General features: G+C 44.8%; 1 protein-coding gene across 2 annotated transcripts in view; it reads left to right on the forward strand.

The window, feature by feature from the left end:
• The first annotated feature begins 2,363 nt into the window (after nucleotides 1-2,363).
• SLC38A1 (solute carrier family 38 member 1) overlaps nucleotides 2,364-19,688 on the forward strand; it is a 36,948-nt gene continuing 19,623 nt past the window's right edge. For both annotated transcript variants that reach the window (XR_008202706.1, XM_052668289.1), the window contains exons 1-4: nucleotides 2,364-2,607; nucleotides 10,193-10,405; nucleotides 15,930-16,005; nucleotides 16,514-16,629. Coding sequence is in view for 1 of the 2 variants with exons in the window: in XM_052668289.1 (XP_052524249.1) it covers nucleotides 10,287-10,405; nucleotides 15,930-16,005; nucleotides 16,514-16,629 (311 nt within the window). In the remaining variant the exon portion in view is untranslated. The remainder of the gene's footprint in view (nucleotides 2,608-10,192; nucleotides 10,406-15,929; nucleotides 16,006-16,513; nucleotides 16,630-19,688) is intronic.

A 19,688-nucleotide genomic window follows, 5' to 3' on the forward strand; every position in this document is an offset into this window, starting at 1 on the left:
AACTTTCGTACTTCTTAAACCAGGTACAGAAGGGAGATCATACACAGAAAGATAAAGGTCCATGAGGAGTGACTAAGGTCACTAAGGTCAGTAAGGAGTGAATAACATGAAAACCTACTGAAAAGATCTTACAAGAATTGCAAAAGCTAGAACTAGAAGGTGCTGGCCACAGACATCAAAGTTTCGCACAATATGAGGGCAAATAGAGCCCAGAGTGTACAAAATCAAAAAGAAGTTGTGAGGAAGAATGCAGAAATGCAAAACATTAATTTGAAATCTTAATAGTGCAAGTAAAATGCTGTAAAACACACTGTAAAATATTCTTAATTTCTGAGTTCAACCACTTTTGTGGAGGTGCATTCAGATGGGCTAAAAAGATTTTTTCTGAATTCCACAAAAGCTAATTACTGCAGTTCTAAAAATATGCATGATCAGGTAAGAACCAAATCAGCTGTAAACCAGAAAATGTGTGTCTTCACAAGTACAAAACACAGGGAATCAACACCTGCTCATGTGACACAGGTTTTGATTTAGATAAACATATATAAGTTTCTTCTTTTAAAATCAGAGAATCATTAAGGTTTGACAAGACCACTAAGATCATCTAGTCCAACCCCAACCCATCACTACCATGCCCAATAACCATGGCCCTAAATGTGACAGCTACGTGTTTCCTGAACACCTCTAGGGATGGTGATTCCACCATGTCCCTGGGCAGCCTGTTCCAGTACCTTCACCACTCTTTTAGAGAATATTATTTTTTTCTAATATCCAACTTAAAACTCACCTGGAGAAACTTAAGGCTGTTACCTCTCATCCTATTTCTGCTACCTGGGAGAAGAGGCCAACCACCACCTTGCCACAGCTTCCTTTCAGGTCAGTGCAGAAAGTGATGAAGTCTGCCCTGAGCCTCCTCTTCTCCAGACTGAACAATCCCAGTCCCATGGCCACTCTCCATAAGACTTGTGCTCCAGACCCTTCACAGCATCACTGCCCTTCTCTGAATGTGCTCCAGGGCTTCAGTGTCTTTCTTGTAGCCAGGGGCCCAAAACTGAACACAGCACTCGAGGTGCAGCCTCACCAGTGCAGAGTAGAGAGGGACGATCACCTCCCTGCTCCAGTACTGCCTGACCCCATGCAGTATGAAATGTACATTCTGATTTAGTAATTGGAGGACGTTAGATAGAAACACATCTTAGTGAGTGAGGGTGGCATGTACTTTCTGATCTACATTTTGGCAGGATCTGGTGCCTTGCACACAGGGCTGGACCCAGAGCCGATCCCCTGACTTGGAGGTGACCCCATATCCTTGGTTGAAGTTTTGATGGGGCCCCATACATGAGCAATAGAGAGGCTCCTGGCCATGAGGAAGTGTTGGTGGAGCCCTTGGCTCAGTGACCTTGGGCAGCTCCTTCTGCTCAGCTCCCTTTACCAGGAGGGTGTTCAGCTCCTGTCCTTGTTGGGTACAGTGGGGTGAACTAACTCACTGCTAGCACAGTGTACTTCACATCCAAAGAGCTTCCATAGTGAAAACAAAAAGTCACTGTAAACATCATAAAGGAAATCAAATTTGTGCACGTACAGATTTGAAAAACGCAATTTTTCATGTGCAACATCTGCCTTTGGGCCTGACAACACTGGACACTAGGAAGGTCTCCTAGCTTATTAAGGCACACTCTTGGCATCCTTCTCCCTTTTGCCCAGGTACAGGGCATCCTGTACAGGCCATGTGCTGCAGAGTGGAACCAGGGCCTGCAGTCTCCCTTGTTAACCACAAAGCCATCTTGCTTCAGGCTTGTTCTTAAAAGTTGGTGGATTTTTTCCCATGCTGGAAAGCTTCTACAGTACTTTATAGAGATAACTCTGGGAACAAGAAGTTCCAGTAAATCATCTATGCAGTAAATCCCCCTCTTATGTCTGAAAACCGTGGCTTTCTCCCATTGAGAATGCTTTGACCTCTGGCACCAACTGCTGCATTTCCACTCTATACATTTTGCATAACGAAACAGGAAATCGGCAATGATGATGCCAGATCCGTGGCCATTTCGGGGAACAGACCCACCAAAATCTGTCCTCCTTGCCAGAAGAGGCTCTCCTTTGGGTGAGCCCCAGAGATAAAAGAAAGCAAACATAAAGAAAAACGATTTTTGTCGAAAAAGAAAAAAGAAAAAAAAAAAAAAAAAAGAGTCAGAAACGCGGTGGCGGCGACGGTGGTGGAACAGCACGGCACGGCGTGTGCGTGCCCGGCGGGGAGGGGGTGCGGGGTAGGGGGGCAGCGCGCAGCCCCGCTTCGAGGGGCGGCCCGGGGGGCTACGCGGCCCCGGCACCTGGCGGCGCGGTCCCGCTCTAGCGCGGCGGCGCGCCCTGCGCGCTCTCGCCGCCCGTCCACCTCCACATGCACACACCCGCGGCGGGAGGAGCGGCATCTCTCTCGCCGTCCTCATTTCTCCAATTTAATTTCCCCCGGCCTCTCGCTTCTTCCTGACTATTTTTATTTTGTTTTTCATCGTATTCTTTTCAGTACGATTCTCCGCCGGGCTGCTCCAGCCGGCCGCCGCTGGGAGAGGCTGCGCTGCGCGCTGGGGGCTCCCCGCGGCTCCTCGCAAGGTAGGCGGCATCTGATGCAATCCCGGGGACGGGGACGCGGCGCCCCGCGCTGCCTTTGTCTCCACGCATGGCCGGGGAGAGCCTGGCCGGGGCCCTCCGCGCTTTGTCCCCGAACGTGCCCGGCTTCCAGCCCTGCGAACGCGCGGGGTCGGCGGCGGGGAGCCCGGCGGCGTGGTGCTGGGGCGGCCTGGGGGAGCGGGGGGGGGGGGGGAGCTGCCATGCGGCATCCGCCTCCGTAGGGGGGCCGCCGGGATGCTGAGCCGCGGCAAAATGAAAAGCAAAATATTAAAGGGGGATTGGGGCAATGAAGCGACGGCAATGCGAAAAAAAAAGAAAAAGAAAATAAAAAAAGATCATTTTCTGGGTTAGGAGCTCCGGAATGTGATAGCTGCGAACGCGGCCGGGGCCCAGTGTGCCGCAGCCCCCCGTGCCGGGCCCGGCCCTGCCCCACAGCCGCGGCCGTGGGGAACTTGTGCGGCATTTGGAAAATGCGGGGTGGGCCCGGGCAGCGCGCGCGTTTGCTTGTGTGTGTGTGTGTGTGTGTGTATTTGTGCGTACGTGTGCATGTATTAAATATGTGAGCATGTAACAGGCGATCTGCTCGTTTTTAACGTGCCAAAGGCCAGCATAAAAGTGGGGCATGTCCGAGTGTGTACATCTGCTCACGTGTGCGTGGATACAGCCCGTTGTTAGGGGGGTGCGCCCCATTGTTTCCCCGAGTTTGCCTTGCAACCTGTAGCTGTCGTTTATTCACCCTTGTGAAAGAGGAGCTGGGCAGCTGTAAAGCCGTGCTTTGTTTATGTGGCGGTAGAAAGGCGAAATAAAAGACCTGCACGGCAGCGGGCTTTGTGCCCACAGGTCCCCGTGTGCGCGGGGCCCTTGCTGCCAGCCGCTTTTGGTGCTGCTTCGCCCTTGGGTTTGATGCTGCACGAGGGCAACCATTGCTGCACAAACATGAGAAAAAGCCCATTTGAGTTGACTGAATACATTCTGGAGGAAATAGTGTATATACTCTGAGTCTAGAAGTAAAGGGAAGAAAAAGAAATCATTGCTCCATGCAACTTCATTCCTCACCGAAGCATGAACTCCGTTTAAAAAGCCTGCAAAAGGAAGTTCCATCTGTTGCTGAAGGATATACATAGTCAGTAGCTGCTGTTCCCACATGGCACTGAAATCAGCTGGTAGCAACCTGTCCAAAATCCGGGCATCGTGCGCTCCCAGCGAGCAAGGCCTGCTGCTGTGGCGTGGTGGAAATTCACTGACTCCAACGGGATCAGCTGCCGCACTGTGTGACTCTTGTGTGACTTTGCCTTGAGGAGGCTCTTGTGGCTGAGAAGGCAGAGCAGAGCACGCTGCCCCAGGCACACTGCAGCAGCAGCATCCCCTGCCTGTCGCTGAGGCTGCCTGGCCCTTGTCTGTCCCCTGGCTGTGGGGCATCGCACAGCCTGCTGGAGACCGTGGCAGGCCCATGTCCTTGAGGCCAAATCCAGGGTTTAATGCCTGAAGGGTAGGATGGGAGCTCTCTTACGGTGGGCTCCCTTCCTCAGGTCTCTGTGCTGCCTTTCATCTGGATTTTCTCATGTGGATTTTCATCATTCTTTAAGGAGGCAGAAGGGTGACCAAGCAGAAATGGCACACTTCTCCCTCCTGCGCCCTGTCCATTCCCGCTGCTTTTTTCCTCAGTTTGCTCGTTTCTATAGAAGCAGGCTTAACACCCAGCAGAACAATTACTGCTGCTTTAAAAGTTCATATGATGAAGGCAAATGAGATGTTGTGGGGGTATTTAAATGTTTCAAGCCTGAATGAAGTTTCCTTTCTGGCATGTAATTATTACTGTAACCTTAATCCAACCCAAGAAGACTGAGCAGCTACTCATGGGAAAAACAGCAGCCTGTTCATGTTGGAAGTGCTTTACAGCCCTTTTCCAGTTCACTCATAATATTTGTGTAAGGTTATCAGCTAAATATCAGTCTGAGTCTTCTACAGTAAAGGAAACCAAAACAAAGAAATTACATGTAAACTGGGGGAAAAAGAAGAAATGAGTTAGATATGAACCTACGCAAAACTGCCTTTCTGTGGTACACAGTGTATTTCAGATTGGAATATGGAAGCTGCTTTTTAGCCCTGTGGACTCCTTCTCATTGCTTGCTGTGGCTCATCCTGCAGCACTCACAGCACAGCCCCTGTGCAGCACAAGAGTTCGTTCATTTGTGGTGGTGTGTCCTGGGACCTCTTCAGCAAAACCCAGCCTGTTAAGAGGATTTCACAGAGAAATATAATTAGGAAAAAATGTGGCTGTATTCCTCTGCCAAATGCCTTCCCTAAATTGACTGGGAAGGGCTCAGAACAGAAATGTACTTAAAACCATTTTCCTTTATGGCTCATCTTTAAGTGTTTTGCCTAAAGTAATGAATCACTGGGTGAATCAGGCGAGTGTTTTATGATTTCTGATTTGCCTGCCTTTAATCAACTGAGCAGCCTGTCGGGACTTAATTTGGGACTGACCCCCCCTCCTTCATGCCGCGTGGAAGGGCAGCATGGGGTGCGATAGGGAACACTTTTCTGTTGCAACACAAGGTCACAGTGCTGAGGATGGCTGAACACGTGTGCATATTGCTCCTTTGCCTTCACATCCTTTTCTGATCTTCCTCATCGAGTCTTCTGTCTCACTTGTTGGTTGCTGTTGTGTTGTAACTGTTCCTTCCTTGTGTGATAGAGGAGCCTGGATGTGAAAGGTGGTGGCTTGTAGCCACTGAGCCAACAGCTGCAGATGCTGGAAGGACTGATGGTCACCGCACTGACAACGCCTGGCAGTGCTGCCGCTGGTGGCACAGGCATCAATTGAGCAAGGATCAAATGGGATGAGGCTGCTTCCTTCCTCCAGCTCCCTGGGCTGCAGAGGAGCAGTGCCGGATAGCTGGAGGCAGTGACATTTTCAGCTCCACAGATGTTTGCTCACTGGATGTGAGTCAGTGTTTAATTTATTTCCAGGCTCTTTGTTATCTCGGTAGTGCTCCTCTCATCTCTCAATTCTGTCCTTCCTGTAGGTTAGGAGTAAAACGGGAACTTGATGTTCCAGATGTCAGGTGTCTCTAGCAGAAAGGAGAGATTTGCTTCCTGGCTTTTCAATGTGATACTGTCTAAAACCTATTATTGCTTTCTGTCGTTTAAGTGAATAGTCCATACGCAGCATTTCAGGCTTGGCCTTTCATTATTTATGCTCATGGAGTCTTATTGGTCACATTGCTGTTCTTTGAAAGAACTTTCAAAAGTGCAAGCAAAGATGTATCATATCTCAGGCTTTGCAAGAATGAAACAGCATGTGCAAAACTCAGGTGCTGCATTCTGATGCCTCCTAACCGACTAAGAAGGGGGACTTCTTGGCAAAACTCCTGAGCAAAAAGTTGAGTCATATTTCTTTTAAGTAAATTGTCTTGAATTCCGTAGTTAAAATTGCTTAGTGTGTCTTGGATACTTGCCATCCCAAAGACTGCAGGAAATGCAGTGTGAATGGAGCACGCGGTGAGTGTGCAAGTTGACGTGAGGAAAACCATACCTCAAGATGGGCATAATGGTGTCCAGCCCCACTCCGTGCCCTGATCAGCTCCTGGGCAGCGTCTCATCCTAAGATGGCATTTCTTGAATTATGTCCTTCACGGGATATGAAAAAAAATACCTGTGAGTTATGCCATCATCGTTACCACCAGGAGTGATGTTACTTTTAGAGATGCTGCTTCTATTGTGTTTCTAGAGGTGTATTTCATATATTATACCTCTTCCAAGTACTGCCTAGAACGGACTCGTGCTTGAGCCAAAAGAAATAAAGTTAGATTGTGTATATTAACATATTTTGTCAAATTCAAACTTTTTGAGCCCATTACTGCCAGTCTGGAGCTTTTGACTGTGCGGAAGAGAGGAGTGGCAGGGCTCTTTTTATTTTTCTTTTGATGTGTCAGAAGGCAACAGAGAAAAAGAGCCCGGCTCTTGGAATGTGTTTTAATGGCTTGTGAAGGTCTCCATATCCTTGAGAAAAATAAACTCGTTTTATCTTCTTGTGTCATCTTACTCCTTCTGAAGTCTGTGACCAGTTGAAATCTTTCCCATGTTCTACAAGGAACAGGGAATAAATTATCCGTTGTGGGATTTGCAAGACATGTCATGGGATGTCTAAAGAGAAAACCAAGCTCCTAGGCCAGTGCAGGGCTTTTTCTGCTGCACCGGAGGCCTGGATCAGCTACCAAACACAGACTTTTGAGGTTCCTTTAGAAGTGTCTTTACCCCTTTTCTGGTTTTCTCTTGGGGCAATTCATGCTTCAAGAAGTATTTGCCCATGTGAGTGGAAAAGTCGGAAGTAAGGGCAAGATTCTAATTTTTTTCTTTCTGTTTTAGTCTGTGTGTGTCTGGAGAGAGGTTTGATTGCAGGGATCTGGAACTTCTCTGTTTATGAGGTTTAAAGATGGGCAGAGTAGCAAGCACAAAGGGATTGCTGCAGTCACTTTTCAGATTATCTTTAATTTACATTAAAAGGCAATTAATAATCAAGTTCAGTCTAGCAATTTTTGCCAACATAGCATTTTTATCTGCATTTACCTTATCACATTGTTTGAACGAAAAGGTTTTCAGTAAAAATACAAACACCTCCAGCTCAGAATCAACATACAATGACTCTTGTGAGGTGAAGCATTTGGTTTTTTTTCCTTCCTACAGCAGCAGATACACATCTGTCTTCCTTTCTCCATACTTTTGCAGAGCCAGCATGCAGCATGAGGAATGTAAAGCTGGGATCTCTACCTCTAGGGACTGTGGGTGTTCTTGAGAAGCTATGTGCTATTTGTCACTTCCATCACCTGCAATATAAACAGGCAATTTGGAGTGAATTGCATGTGACCACCTGTATCCAGGCCTGTGGAGGGAACCAAGAGTGGTTAGCTCTGATGAAGGGTTTGTGTTGTGTATATCTAAAGGAAAGTTATTTTTACAAAATTTCTGAGCTTTACTTGGAATTTTTTTTCTGGGTATCACACATATCGCTCTTTCTCTCTGAATTTTCAAGCACTTCACTGAATGCTTTTGTCACTATTGTTACTCCAGCTTTACAGTTGGAGGTGCTAAGGACAAGGTAGTTATCCTTTGCCAAAGCCTTGGAATGAATTCCTGCTGTGACAGTCGAAGTTTCAGGCCCCAGCCTCGCAGTTCTCTCTTTGGTGCCCTCATATTTTGGCACTGAGGTCAGGTTTTTTCATTCTTGGAAGTTCAATGTATTATTTCACTCCACAGTGTTGTTAGTTTCAGGGTTCTGTTTTGTTTTAGTAAACCACTTAACCTAACAAGAACCCGGTACAGACTCCAAGATGCTGTCATGCTGTTGCAGGAGCCACTCATCTGTCTGAAATCTGGAATTTGCTGAAGTTGTTACTGGTGGGTCAGCTGGCATCAGCTGCACCAGCATCTTCATTCAGACTGTTTTTGGTAGAATGTGAGCTTTAGTTCAAACAAACAAACAGAAAAGTCATCGCTTTTGCACTCCAAAGATTCCTTGCAGATAAATCAGCCAGACACTCTCCTGTAGGTCCGGCTCACAGCGTAGCAGCTGCGTGGCAGCAGGAAGGGGAAGCAGGAGCTGCACACCAGCAAGCCGTGAAGCCCACTCTCGAACAAGCTGTTTACCTCACAGAGGAGTGAATTTCAGCCCCTATTTTTGAACGCACTCAGCATAGAATTTATTAAGCACAAGCAGTGTCAGGGTGATTGGGAAAATCCTCCTGGGGGACAGAGATGCAAAAGAGCCTCCACAGGGAAAGTTGCGCTGCTTGAATTTTAGACGAGCCTCTGCTTGGCTTTAAAATGCCAGATACAGATCTCAGTACACATTGCCACTTCTGTTAAGGTGCTGTTTATTTTAGGGACTGATGGTCACAAGAAGCCTCAGGATTCAACATGCTCACTCCTTGCCACCTCACAGCCGCTGCCTCCTGTGGCTTTATCCTTTTATAAAAAGATCACGCTTTCCTTCCAAAATAAGTAGACTACTTTATGCCCCTGGGAAGACTGCTCCAGAATATCACCACCAGAGCCACCCCTCGTTCACCGGTTTGCAGCTGTATGTCTGCAGCCAACTCTCGTTTTGCCTTGCACCAGCCTTATAAAACACAGGGAGCTTGCCCTGGGTGCTCGTGCTCTGCACTTGCTGTGCAGGGGAGCTGAGGAGAGCCTGGCCAGGGTCCATGCACACAGTCCTCCCCTGGCAGCCATGTGCCCTCCTCATGCCTCCATATCTGGGCATGTGCTGCTCCCATAGGCAGGGTGGGCCCCGCTCCGCCAACGGCACAGTGCCTCTGCCATGGCCAGGGCTCATGGGGAAGCTTTTGGAAGACTGAGGATAAATGTACTTTGCTCAGAAACTTAAAGGGAAAAGGGCTTCTTTGCAAAGCCCTCCTCTGCGTGAGGGGAAGTGGTGTAAGCCAGGAGTATTGAGCCCTGCAAACTTACTTGGAGCAGACTGATGTCACAGTCTGGGGACACTGCTGCTTCCCTGGCTGCGTGAGAGTAGCTTGGTGGCTTTGAGGCAGTTCCACAAATTTGAGGAAATATCCCCAAATAAATGTGGCATGTGGGCATTCACCAAGTACCCCAAGACAAATTGCATATTATTGCTTGGCAATGCAGCAGAACATTCATTCACAAAACGGGAATGTAATGACTGTGGTGTGGGTGCTTGTTTCTGAATAACATTCTGGCGCCTCTGCATCATGCAGGCACTGTTGGTCTGTCAGGCTCTGGAAAAAGTTGGCCTTCAGCTGATTTACATTTCTAACAAGGAAACGTGCCACCATAGCAGCCCTATCCAAATTGCCTTTGGTGCTTTTCTTGGCACCTTTATGTAACACATCTAACAGCAGAGAGGCCTCCTGGTCAATAAGTAGTAACTGCTTGATACACTATGTATGTTATTCATTCTTCATATGAGATGTGTTCTTAGGGATTTATTGTTGTCTGGTTTTGTCCTTGTTTGCAATAAGTGTAGCCATACACAGAGCAGCCTCTGTACCTCTTCTTTACCAAAGAAAAACCTAACATACTCAAATACCTTGAGTACAGACATCAGTAGAACAGAGTGCTGTGATAACACTGCCCCACTGTTCCTCCATTTAGCAGCAGCATGAACTTGAGGTATTTTATATTTTTAAGTAAGGAGCAATATGGAGAATGTACTGAAGATGAACACTGAATAACTAATGGTTCGTGGGCAAGCAAATAAGTTTTATTCCTTAATTTGTAAGTCATTGAGTCTCTTCTTCTGAATCAAAGATGATAGGTTTGCTCCCTAGTTTATAACTGCAGGCACCATCTTCTGCAGTCAGTTGTGGGACTGGGTAAATCTGTAAGGCTTGTGGAGTTGATCTCGTTACGGAGAATGAAACATCACTACTGCACTGCATGACTTCTGTTAAAACCTGAACTGCTTCTAATGATACCAGATAGGTTGGTGAGGATGATCCCTCATGTCCAGGTTTCACTGTATTCTTCTGGTGATATTACCTACTGTTGGTGTGTATATCTTGGGCTTTTTTCTTGTCTTACCTAGGTTGCTGATACTGTGGCTGCCATTTACCCACCACATCCCAACCAAACACTAACATTTCAAGAAGCACTTGGATACGTACAGTTCCTCACCCAAGATGCCATTCAAAGCTGGATTAGAACTGACTGAATTACAGAATATGACTATCCCTGAAGATGATAACATCAGCAACGATTCAAATGATTTCACAGAGGTGGAAAATGGCCAGATAAATAGGTGAGTATTTTTCCATTGACACTGCCTGTGCTAAGAAACACGCTGTTTAAAAACAGCATTCTAATTTTCAGTGTAAGTTTTGAATTATTCATGACCAAGTCATGCTCCATTTGAAGACGTAATTTGAATTTCATATGTGACATCTGTTGGGCATAGGCTGCAACAGCAGATAAAGCAAAGAGAGTGACAATTTATTCATCGTTTCAAATCTTTCAAATTAGTCTAATAAAATGCACAAACATATAATGTAGCAAAAAGCCCAACATTCTGAAACATCTACTTGCACAAAGCAGAGAAGCAATAATAATAAATACAATTAGACCAATGGAATAATTTGAAACAAATTGCTTCGTTGACCCTATGATGACAGCTGAAACCTGCCTGGCCACATCCGCGTCCCCAGGCTGGTGGGGATTTGCAGCTGGCACTGCTCAAAGTTGGGCAGGATGAGAAGCAGCACCACTCCACCCCAGGGCATAGAGGGTGAGGAACTGCTCAGAGACCTGCACCTAACTTGTATCCAGATGAGGAATGCAGCTATTTGTCAATTCTAGTGCAAACTGGACAATCACTTTTCCTATGGTATAGCAGTTTACCAAAGAGACTTGTTCTGCATGATGGTGCATCTTCCAGGCCTCTATGCCAGGCACCAGCATCCCACAGGTGCTGAACTCTGCTGCGTGCACCATGGGTCTGTTGCTGTGCTCCAGCTGGGTTTTGCAAGCTGCAAAGCAAGAGGCAGCTTTTTGACCAAACTTCCTGTCAAAGCGCTGCGCGGCAAGGGGCAGGGGCTGGGCCTACAGCCAGCCCAGCTGGGAAAGCTATGGGGTGGCCACCAGCTGCTCCTGCTGCAGTGTGACCACAGTGTGGCTGCGCCAGTGGAGGTTAGGGCTGATCAGGAATTTTCTGATGCAACCACTTTGAAGGAAGGTGCCAGGGAGAAATGCAAACTACTTCTGTTTTGTTTTTAATAAAAAAAAAAACCAACAAAAAGCAAAAAAACAAAACTCGGACTTTGTCAAAACAAAACGGTTCCTGTATGAACCTGCTGGCTTTGCCGCTAGCTTCCTTGGAGCTCATGAGCTGACAGTGGTAGAAGCATTCCCTGGGGCCTACTGAGGATTTATGTCCTTGATAGGAGGAGGAGTGGTAGCTGTGCCTCCTGAGCTCTTGTCTGGAAACTGTCAGGGGAAAAGCCCTGTTAGCCCATCATCTTTCATTGAGCACTTGTAGAGGCTGAGCAGGGAGTGTGCTGCATGTGTGTGACACGCAGTGCTCACTGTGTGTTTTATGGAGCTGCGCTGTGAGCGTGGCAGCGTCTGAGCAGGGTTGAGTTGGAGTAAAAACTGGGTGAGGAAAGTGTCAGAACTGAGACAAAATTTCTAAATCCTGCTCTGGCTCTTCAAGCACATGAGTGTATTCTATTGTTTTCACTTCCCGATAGAAATCCCATAGCTGTGTCAGAAAACACCCAGGCTCTGTGTAATATGAGGTTAAGGGGTGTATGGACATTCATATTTATGCCATCTGACACATGGTGTAAGGCCTTGTGAAACGCCAAAGTCCACCAGTATCAGTGGGGATTTTTTTGTTGATTTCACTTGAGCTTTAGATTAGATCTGTAATTTTCAACTGACTTTTTGCAGTTGTTTCCGCTTGTTTGATTCCACACTCTGTACTTCATTTTGAATCTTTTTTTTTTCCCAGTGCATAATTTTTCAAGCAGAATGTAGAATGTAGCATTTGTAAGAGTCTTTTGGGGACAATGCAGCAGTACAAAGCTGATTTAAACCCCAAATATTTCCCGATCTCAGAAAAGAATTCTCTAGTTCCCTTTAGATTTCCAGCATTTTCTGGGCCTGAATATGTATTTGTGTATGCAGGAATGTTATATTATTTGGGAGGAGCTCTATTGGGAGGGTTTTTCTGTGCGTGCAAATGTGAAATACTTTCTGGATATGGGCTTGCTGTCTTTTAACGATTTATCCTGGGTACACGTCTTTGTCATTGCTGAATATGACATAAATCAGTGCTTAGATGACTTGTTGCTTCCTGTGATAGCAGGACAGATCTGCTAAGCTGTTCAGCAGACTTGGATCTGTACCTGTGATGATGCTGTCAGGAAGCTGCTGGCTGGATGCTTTTCCTAGTCTGCAGCTATGGGTAAGTTATGAGCGCTCCTTGTTTGGTTGACAAGGCTGCTGGTAGCTATACCCAGATCTGGTCAAAGTTTCATAGTGCAAGCCAGAGCAAGCTTTCTTCTGCATTTCTTGTTCCTGCTTGCCCTGGAAATCTTTGCCATCGCTCAAGCTGGAGCTCCGTTTAAGAAACCGCCTGAGGATAGAGTTCTGTCATCTTGGCAAAATGAGCCTTCCCTAACAAATGTTTAAGGCATTGTCAAGTATCAGTTTAAGTTAATTATGTTTAAACATATCTAAGATGGCTAAATGGTTTTAACTCTGCTTAGCCAAAATGGTTAGCTCCAGGATATCACCTTTATCAAATATTTCTCATTTATGTCCTTTAATAAATTAAATTTGGAGACTGTGGTTAAGTATGGTCCTTTTAAAACCACTTTATCAATAAGACTGAGTTTCTGCTTTTCAGTAAAACAAGGCAGAAAAATAATTGGATTACAGAATTCTTTCCAAACCAACCGTGAGGCTTCTTTCATCACAAGGATGAGCTGATCATCTTTTGACCAGGTTATTCTATAAATGCATCTGAAAAGTTTTGCATAAACTGTTCATGCTTGACTGTGATGTAGAAAGCACACCAGGAAATCAGAAATGTAGAAGAATGAGTTATGATTGTGTATGATGAGTAGAGCATTCAAAATGAAGACAACAAGCAGCCCAAATGGATTTTATGCTTGTCAGGGGCCACAGGGCACTGGAGGCATGGGTTGCCTCACTGTGCATTTCTGTAGGACCTGTCACTGACTCTTATCTTTCTGTGGGCTAGGAGGATCCGCAGCAAACAGTCGTATTTCTTTGTTCAAGTCAGATTTGTAAATCTCAATGTACATCATTGTGACAACGTGTAGCTCGCTTTCTAAGCGCATCTGTTGAACAGAGCAGATGCAAGGCATGATTTAATAAGAAATTATAGTATTCCAGTCTGTGTTCTCCTTTACATACTGTAGTAAAAAAACATCCTGAAATTGGATTAAAAAAAAAAAAAAACAAAAAAAAGTGAAACATTTATTAAAAAAAAGCATATATTGGGAAGATTAGTTTCTGTTGACTCCATTTGTCTGCCTTCTCCCTACTTTCTTTTATTTTCTCCTTTTATTTCCTCTTTGAATTTGAGTTCAGCAACGCATTCCATTTATGAGCAGCATGGGGTGTCCCGCGATGCATCCATGCCACCTACTGAGCATCGACCCAAGGCAACCTTCCTGTCCAGGCCTGCCAGTTACGTTGCTTGCAGCAGGGCATGTAGCCGCAGACAGGCAGACGGGCATCTCACAGCCCCAGCTGGCTGGCAGGCAGGCCAGGAAGAGCCCTGTGCAAGCTGGGCAATGCTCTGCCTCTCCCAGAAGGTCACGATGGCCGCATTCCTGTGTCTGACTTTGCCTGCCCATTCACACTGTGCAGCAGAGATAGAGAAAAGGTGTGCACTGCAACATGGTAAATGTGGAGTGGATGAGTAACACACCTTGTCATAGAAGATGAGACGATTTTAACATGGCTAACTCCAGAGAAAGTACTTTGGATTAGTTTATTGAACCAGATGTTTTCTCTGCTGCCCATCTGGAAGGAAATAATGCATTTGTTCTACTGAAAATACCAATTATATAAAAACTCATTTCTGTTGGAAGTATTGAAATGAAAAATTCCAAAATTGCTTTACATTTAAGCAATATCTTTTGGATGTAGTCTTTGTCATGTGCTAGCTCTTTAACAACAATTTTCATTGATCTTTAATGCCTGGTGGCAGTAATGGTAGTATCTACAGATTTGTTATTTTTGTAATTATTGAACAGAATGAATGCGTGGGGCTGAGCAGGAGCAGGGGGAGCGAACTAGCTGACTTCTCCTTACTCTGACAAAATCTGAAATGACACATGATCTCCATGGTTGACAGAAGAAGGCAAAGCCCACAGATGTTCCCAGCAGTGCTCAGAAACACAAAAGAGACAAAACTTTTCTCTGCGCTCCTGCCTGTACAAATTGCCTGCAGGGTGTTTCGAGAGGGAGCTGGAATGTCTTTGTCAGGCCCCTCACACTCAGCTGCCTGTGCTCAGCTTTAAACAGACTGGAAAAAAAAAAAAAAACCAAACCATATACTATGAATCTACAGAAGATCAGGTTGAGATTTTATTCCATCAGCCTTCCTGGTGAGATTCAGAAAGTTAATTTTGGATCAGTTCACCTTAGCCGTGATTGCTTCTCACTCCTTAAAACACTGGGGGAGGATCAGCCACATATTCCAACTGCTTTAGGGCTTTAGAGACTGGCTCAGTATCTGTATTTTGCAGTAAATTAGTTTTTGAAGTTAACCGTTCAAAAAATAAAGGAGAAGCCTATGGTTGATTTATATACAGAGCAAATCGAAGCAGAACGATAGTAGGAATCAAAGTTGCCACAAAAACAGCAATAATTGCACAGTCAGAATCAGAACTGTGAATCTTTGGCCAGGAGATGTTCCCAGCTGTGGGAAAGGGCCATTAGGGCTGGTCTTTGTGTTCAGCTCACTGCTTTAAGAAGAGTCACTGTAACCTGCCTACAGAAAAAAGGAAGCTTGGTAACAACCACTGGATAGGTATGTGTTACAAACGATGGCTGCTAGAGGCAGTGCCCGAGAACCTCTGTAAATTAGCAGAGATGCCAGGGACTTAATTGTGCATAAACTTCTGGAAGATGGAATAGCTGGAAGAATGCTTTACACAAAGTAAAATTGTTTGCTGAAGAGTGGGTCTGGGAGAAACTAGCAGCTTGCCCTAGTCAGAAGTGTTGCAAATCCGTTGTCTGTATTAGGGATAGAGAGCAAGTAAAGCTGTAGAGGAAAAAAAAGCCATTCAGCTCATGTTCCTCTACTCAGAGATGTTCGATTTTACAGTGTGATGAATTTGATACTGAGTTTTGAAGGGCTTCTTGTTGACCATACAGCAGCCCCAACCTGAGGCACACCCACAGAGCACATGGCCTGGTTCAGAATGGCCCCAGCAACGCTGCTGCCTGCAGCACCTCATCCTCCTCTTAGCTCCAACTGCACCAACCCCACGGTAGCAACAGAGGGCTTGTACTCAGCAGCTTGTTGGTGCCCTTACCTTACTGGATCTCCTAAAATACCTCTCCCTACACATTTATTCTGATCTGGTGGTACCTTTACTGACACTCAGTCTGTGCTGGCATCAGGAAAGCAGAATGGGACTCCTTTAACAGTTACAGGCTTGACCTTTTCTTGTGTACAGCTTGTATACATTGTGTATTTTGTGATCACATGCTGCTCATGGAATTAACTTGCTTGCATTTGCTAATGGCTCTTTGCTGGGAATTAATCCTCTGACTTCTTTCAGCAAGTTTATTTCGGACCGAGAAAGCAGGAGAAGTCTCACAAATAGCCACTTGGAAAAGAAGAAATGTGATGAATATGTAAGTATTTTTCCAGGCTTTCCCTTTGTCAATATGAACTGTCTGTCATGTATGGAGAGCCCTTAGACATAGTCTTCAAAAGAGCTGAGTACAGGCATTTGTTACTGAAATCCGAAAAACCAAAAAAACATTTTGGTTCAGGCAAGGGGAGTCCTCTGGACCCTTGCTGGGCAGAAGGCATGACTGTTCCCCAGGCCTTATAAAGCATCACTCGCACACCAAAGATGTCTCACAGGCGTGGCAAGAGACGGATTTTAAAGTTCAGACTGTAAGTATGAGTTGTATATTGCCCATTGTACTGATGTGAGTTTACAAAATCCGTAGGGCAGCAATCAGAATATAAGCGTGAAAAAAGAGAAGCGGCCTTTTTTCTCATTCCAACCTGACAGTGCTCCCACAGCAATAGCTCTTTCTATCTGATTATCACATAGCCTGCAGGTTGGGGTGTAGGGGCATTCCTGTGCTCTGTTCCAAACTCCTGCTGACACACAAACCTTTGTTTCTCCAGATTCCAGGTACGACTTCTTTGGGAATGTCTGTCTTCAACCTCAGCAACGCCATCATGGGCAGTGGCATTTTAGGCCTCGCTTTTGCATTGGCCAACACAGGAATCTTCCTTTTTTCGTAAGTGTGAATGGGTTGAGGAGCTGATCTCTGCTCTGTGAGCGAGTGGAGTGATTGATGGTCCTTTGGAAATGTGATGTTCTTCATCGCGTGAAGTAGCCGACCTGTATAAGTGGTTTGGATTTCAGGGTACTGCTGGATGGGTCAGCTGTTTCACTGTCTAAAAATGAACTCAAATACTAAACTACAGCTTTCAAGCTGAAAAGGTCAGCTACGTTTTTCAGACATTTATTTTTCAGTCAAAGTAATAGTGAAAAAAAAAACCACTAGTTGTGCTTCTAGAGCAGATTAAGTTCGTGTCATCAACTGCTGACCTGTGCCTAGCCAGAGACTTTTCCTGTGGTCTACAAATTGCACATGCATTGAAAATAGCAAATTTATTCAGTAGTAATACTTGCAGTGTGACAGTACTTACTTCTTACGTGTGTCACAGAATCTCTGTAGCTTTCAGCAAAGCATGATGCAATATCTAATCTTGTAAGCAAGAAAAAGGAATATTTATACTCTTTTAAATGTCAGATATAATATTTTCATCTCATTCCCAAAGTTTCTTCAGTTTCTTATGTGAGAGTCCTTAAAAGCAACATAAATATAGCCAAGATTTGAGTATAAAAAAAAAAAAAAGGCTGAGGTACAGTACTTTACCAAAAAAAAAAGCAGCATTTCATAAAACAGAATTTTATAGTTTAAAAATGAAACTGTGCCAATGAATGAATAAGACACAGAATACTGTGTTATTTTGGTTTGCAGCATGAGGCATTTCATTGTGAAAAGTGATTGTTAAGAAATCAGTTGGGAATTGTGTGCAGATTCCAGTAATAAATGTTCATTGAGGGAAGAAACACAATAATTTACAGTATTTGAGAACTGCTCAACACGGTTATTAAGTTTACAGATCACTGTGCAGAGGTGTTATTTCTTAAACATCAGAGTCTAAAAAATTGAGAACTTAACATTTCGTAGGTTTTTTTTGAAAAATTATAAGGTGAGCTCTGCATATAGCAGAATGAATGGCCAGAGTGGTATGTACAGCCATCTGCTCCAGGGTTTTGTGCCAGTATAGCTGCAGCCATGCTGCTAGAGTACAGTTTGCAGTGGTTGGGTAAAATCTGGGAATAATCCGAGGAATTAATCCACTTACATTAAGAATGTACAAAGCCTCATTATTGTGTTGCAACTAAGCTAGGCAATAAAGTAGCAGGACTCAGATTTAGATTTTTCTTATGCAGAGGGACTGAGTTTACTTCAGTTTTGCTGATTTGAACCAGCATGTGATACTAAACTCTCTATGATATTCCACCATGCTCTGATATGTTCACCTCTGAGGGCACAGACAGAGGTCTGCAGAGACTCTTGCAACCAAAAAAAGTTCAGTCTAGTTGTCTCTTCTGAGATAATAATGTCTCAGCTGAAGAGTAGTACTTTCTATATCTACTTCTTAAGAGGGCATCATAGGCATCTTCAATTTCACCCTCAATTGCTTTATATTTCTGTAAGTAATCTCATTCTCTTCTATCTTTCTCAGTGAACAGTTTTTTTTGTGAGAGTTTAAGTGAAATGCATTTGGTCTCAAGGACGTAGAAAGGCAGTTTCTTTCAAGATCAGGCCAGTGATGTGAACACTGGGGAAACTTCTAACAACCTGTGGTGGAGACTGAGTTCATCTTGGTTTGAGTAGGGAGTGTGTAGATGTGTGCCACCTAACTGCATAAAATCTGCCAAAATCAAAAATGTTTGTTAGTTTTATACAGCAAGTAACAATGCTACTCTCTAGAGAATCAGATTGTGTTTAAAAGTAGATAATTGTTTTAGATAGCTTAATGATGCTTTTAGACCTGTTGGCTTGGAGATGGATCAGTCTGCTGAGATGAAAGGTAAGGAAGCTAGCAGGACCTAGCTGACCAGTCTGGCTGAGATTTTGCTTTTGATGCCTGGAGACAGATCATCCTAATGTGCTTTCTGTAGTTATGCCTGAAAATTTAGTCTCATAGTTAAAGTTAGACCAGTGCTTTTACAGTTTTGGTCACACTCTTATTCAGTGCATTTTATTTTTTTTTTACAAAGTCCTGCTCTTTATTCCAAGTATATCTTTCATCTGTCTCTTCTTTACAAGTGATAAAGAATAAAGTCTTGGAAAAAATTCATATGCTTTTTGCACTTGAGAAAGCACTCACATTCATTACACATGAATAGCAGAATTGTAGAAGATTTCTAGGTTGCCTTGTCCAGGTTGTCTGACTGCCAGTACTTGCTTGCGGCGTCTCTGAAAAGTAGAAAGCAGAGGAGTGAAAATTAAAGCATCATTTTCAGGGCTAGTAAAGCAGACCAAAACTGGTTTCCACTCTCACAACTTTTGTGGTTCTGCAGTGTGAAGTAGATCAGTTCAGATCCTGAATTCTTGTGGAAAAGAAATACGGAGATGGATGTGTGCTCTCACATGGTACTCACAAAACTGATTGATGCAGTGAAGTGTCAGGCTTTCTGGGCAAACAGTTGAGAAACTCAGAGGAATTTTATCCTGATATTGTTAATAATTATAACCTAGATCAGAAAAGAATATTCTTTCTTCTATGAAAAAGGGAAGAAAAGCCTTGTACTGCAGAAATATGGCACTAAAGGTTGAGGAGCTTTCAGTTGGGCCATGTCAGCTGGGAAAAGCAGGAGCACCTGTAGGTAGTTCACTCTGCTTGTGGTTTCACCCAAGTCCCAGTAGCAGAGTGGCAGATGATGTTCAGAGACAGACAGGCTGGCAAGCACAAGGTGCCTTCAGCCTGCGTTTAGCCTGGCTCTGCAAAGGAGCTGAAAAGCTCTTCTGAGACACAGGGCTTGTTGGATGTGGTGCAGTGTGAGGTGACAACTGGAGCTTCACACCGCTCCCTGCAGGCACCTGTGCTAAGGTTGGCTGGAGGCAGTCACTGGGCTGCAGCCACACAGTGCCATGACCCTGCTCTTCACACTCTTCCCCATCTGATGCCTCACGGGGGTTCAGCGAGTGAAGAGAGGACTGCACAATCCTTGCTCTTCTGAGTATGCAGCCTGGGCTCCACGGGGGGCTGGGGA

Source organism: Tympanuchus pallidicinctus, unplaced genomic scaffold (genome assembly GCF_026119805.1).
Source record: "Tympanuchus pallidicinctus isolate F22 unplaced genomic scaffold, pur_lepc_1.0 scaffold8, whole genome shotgun sequence".
In the NCBI taxonomy this organism is placed as follows: domain Eukaryota; kingdom Metazoa; phylum Chordata; class Aves; order Galliformes; family Phasianidae; genus Tympanuchus; species Tympanuchus pallidicinctus.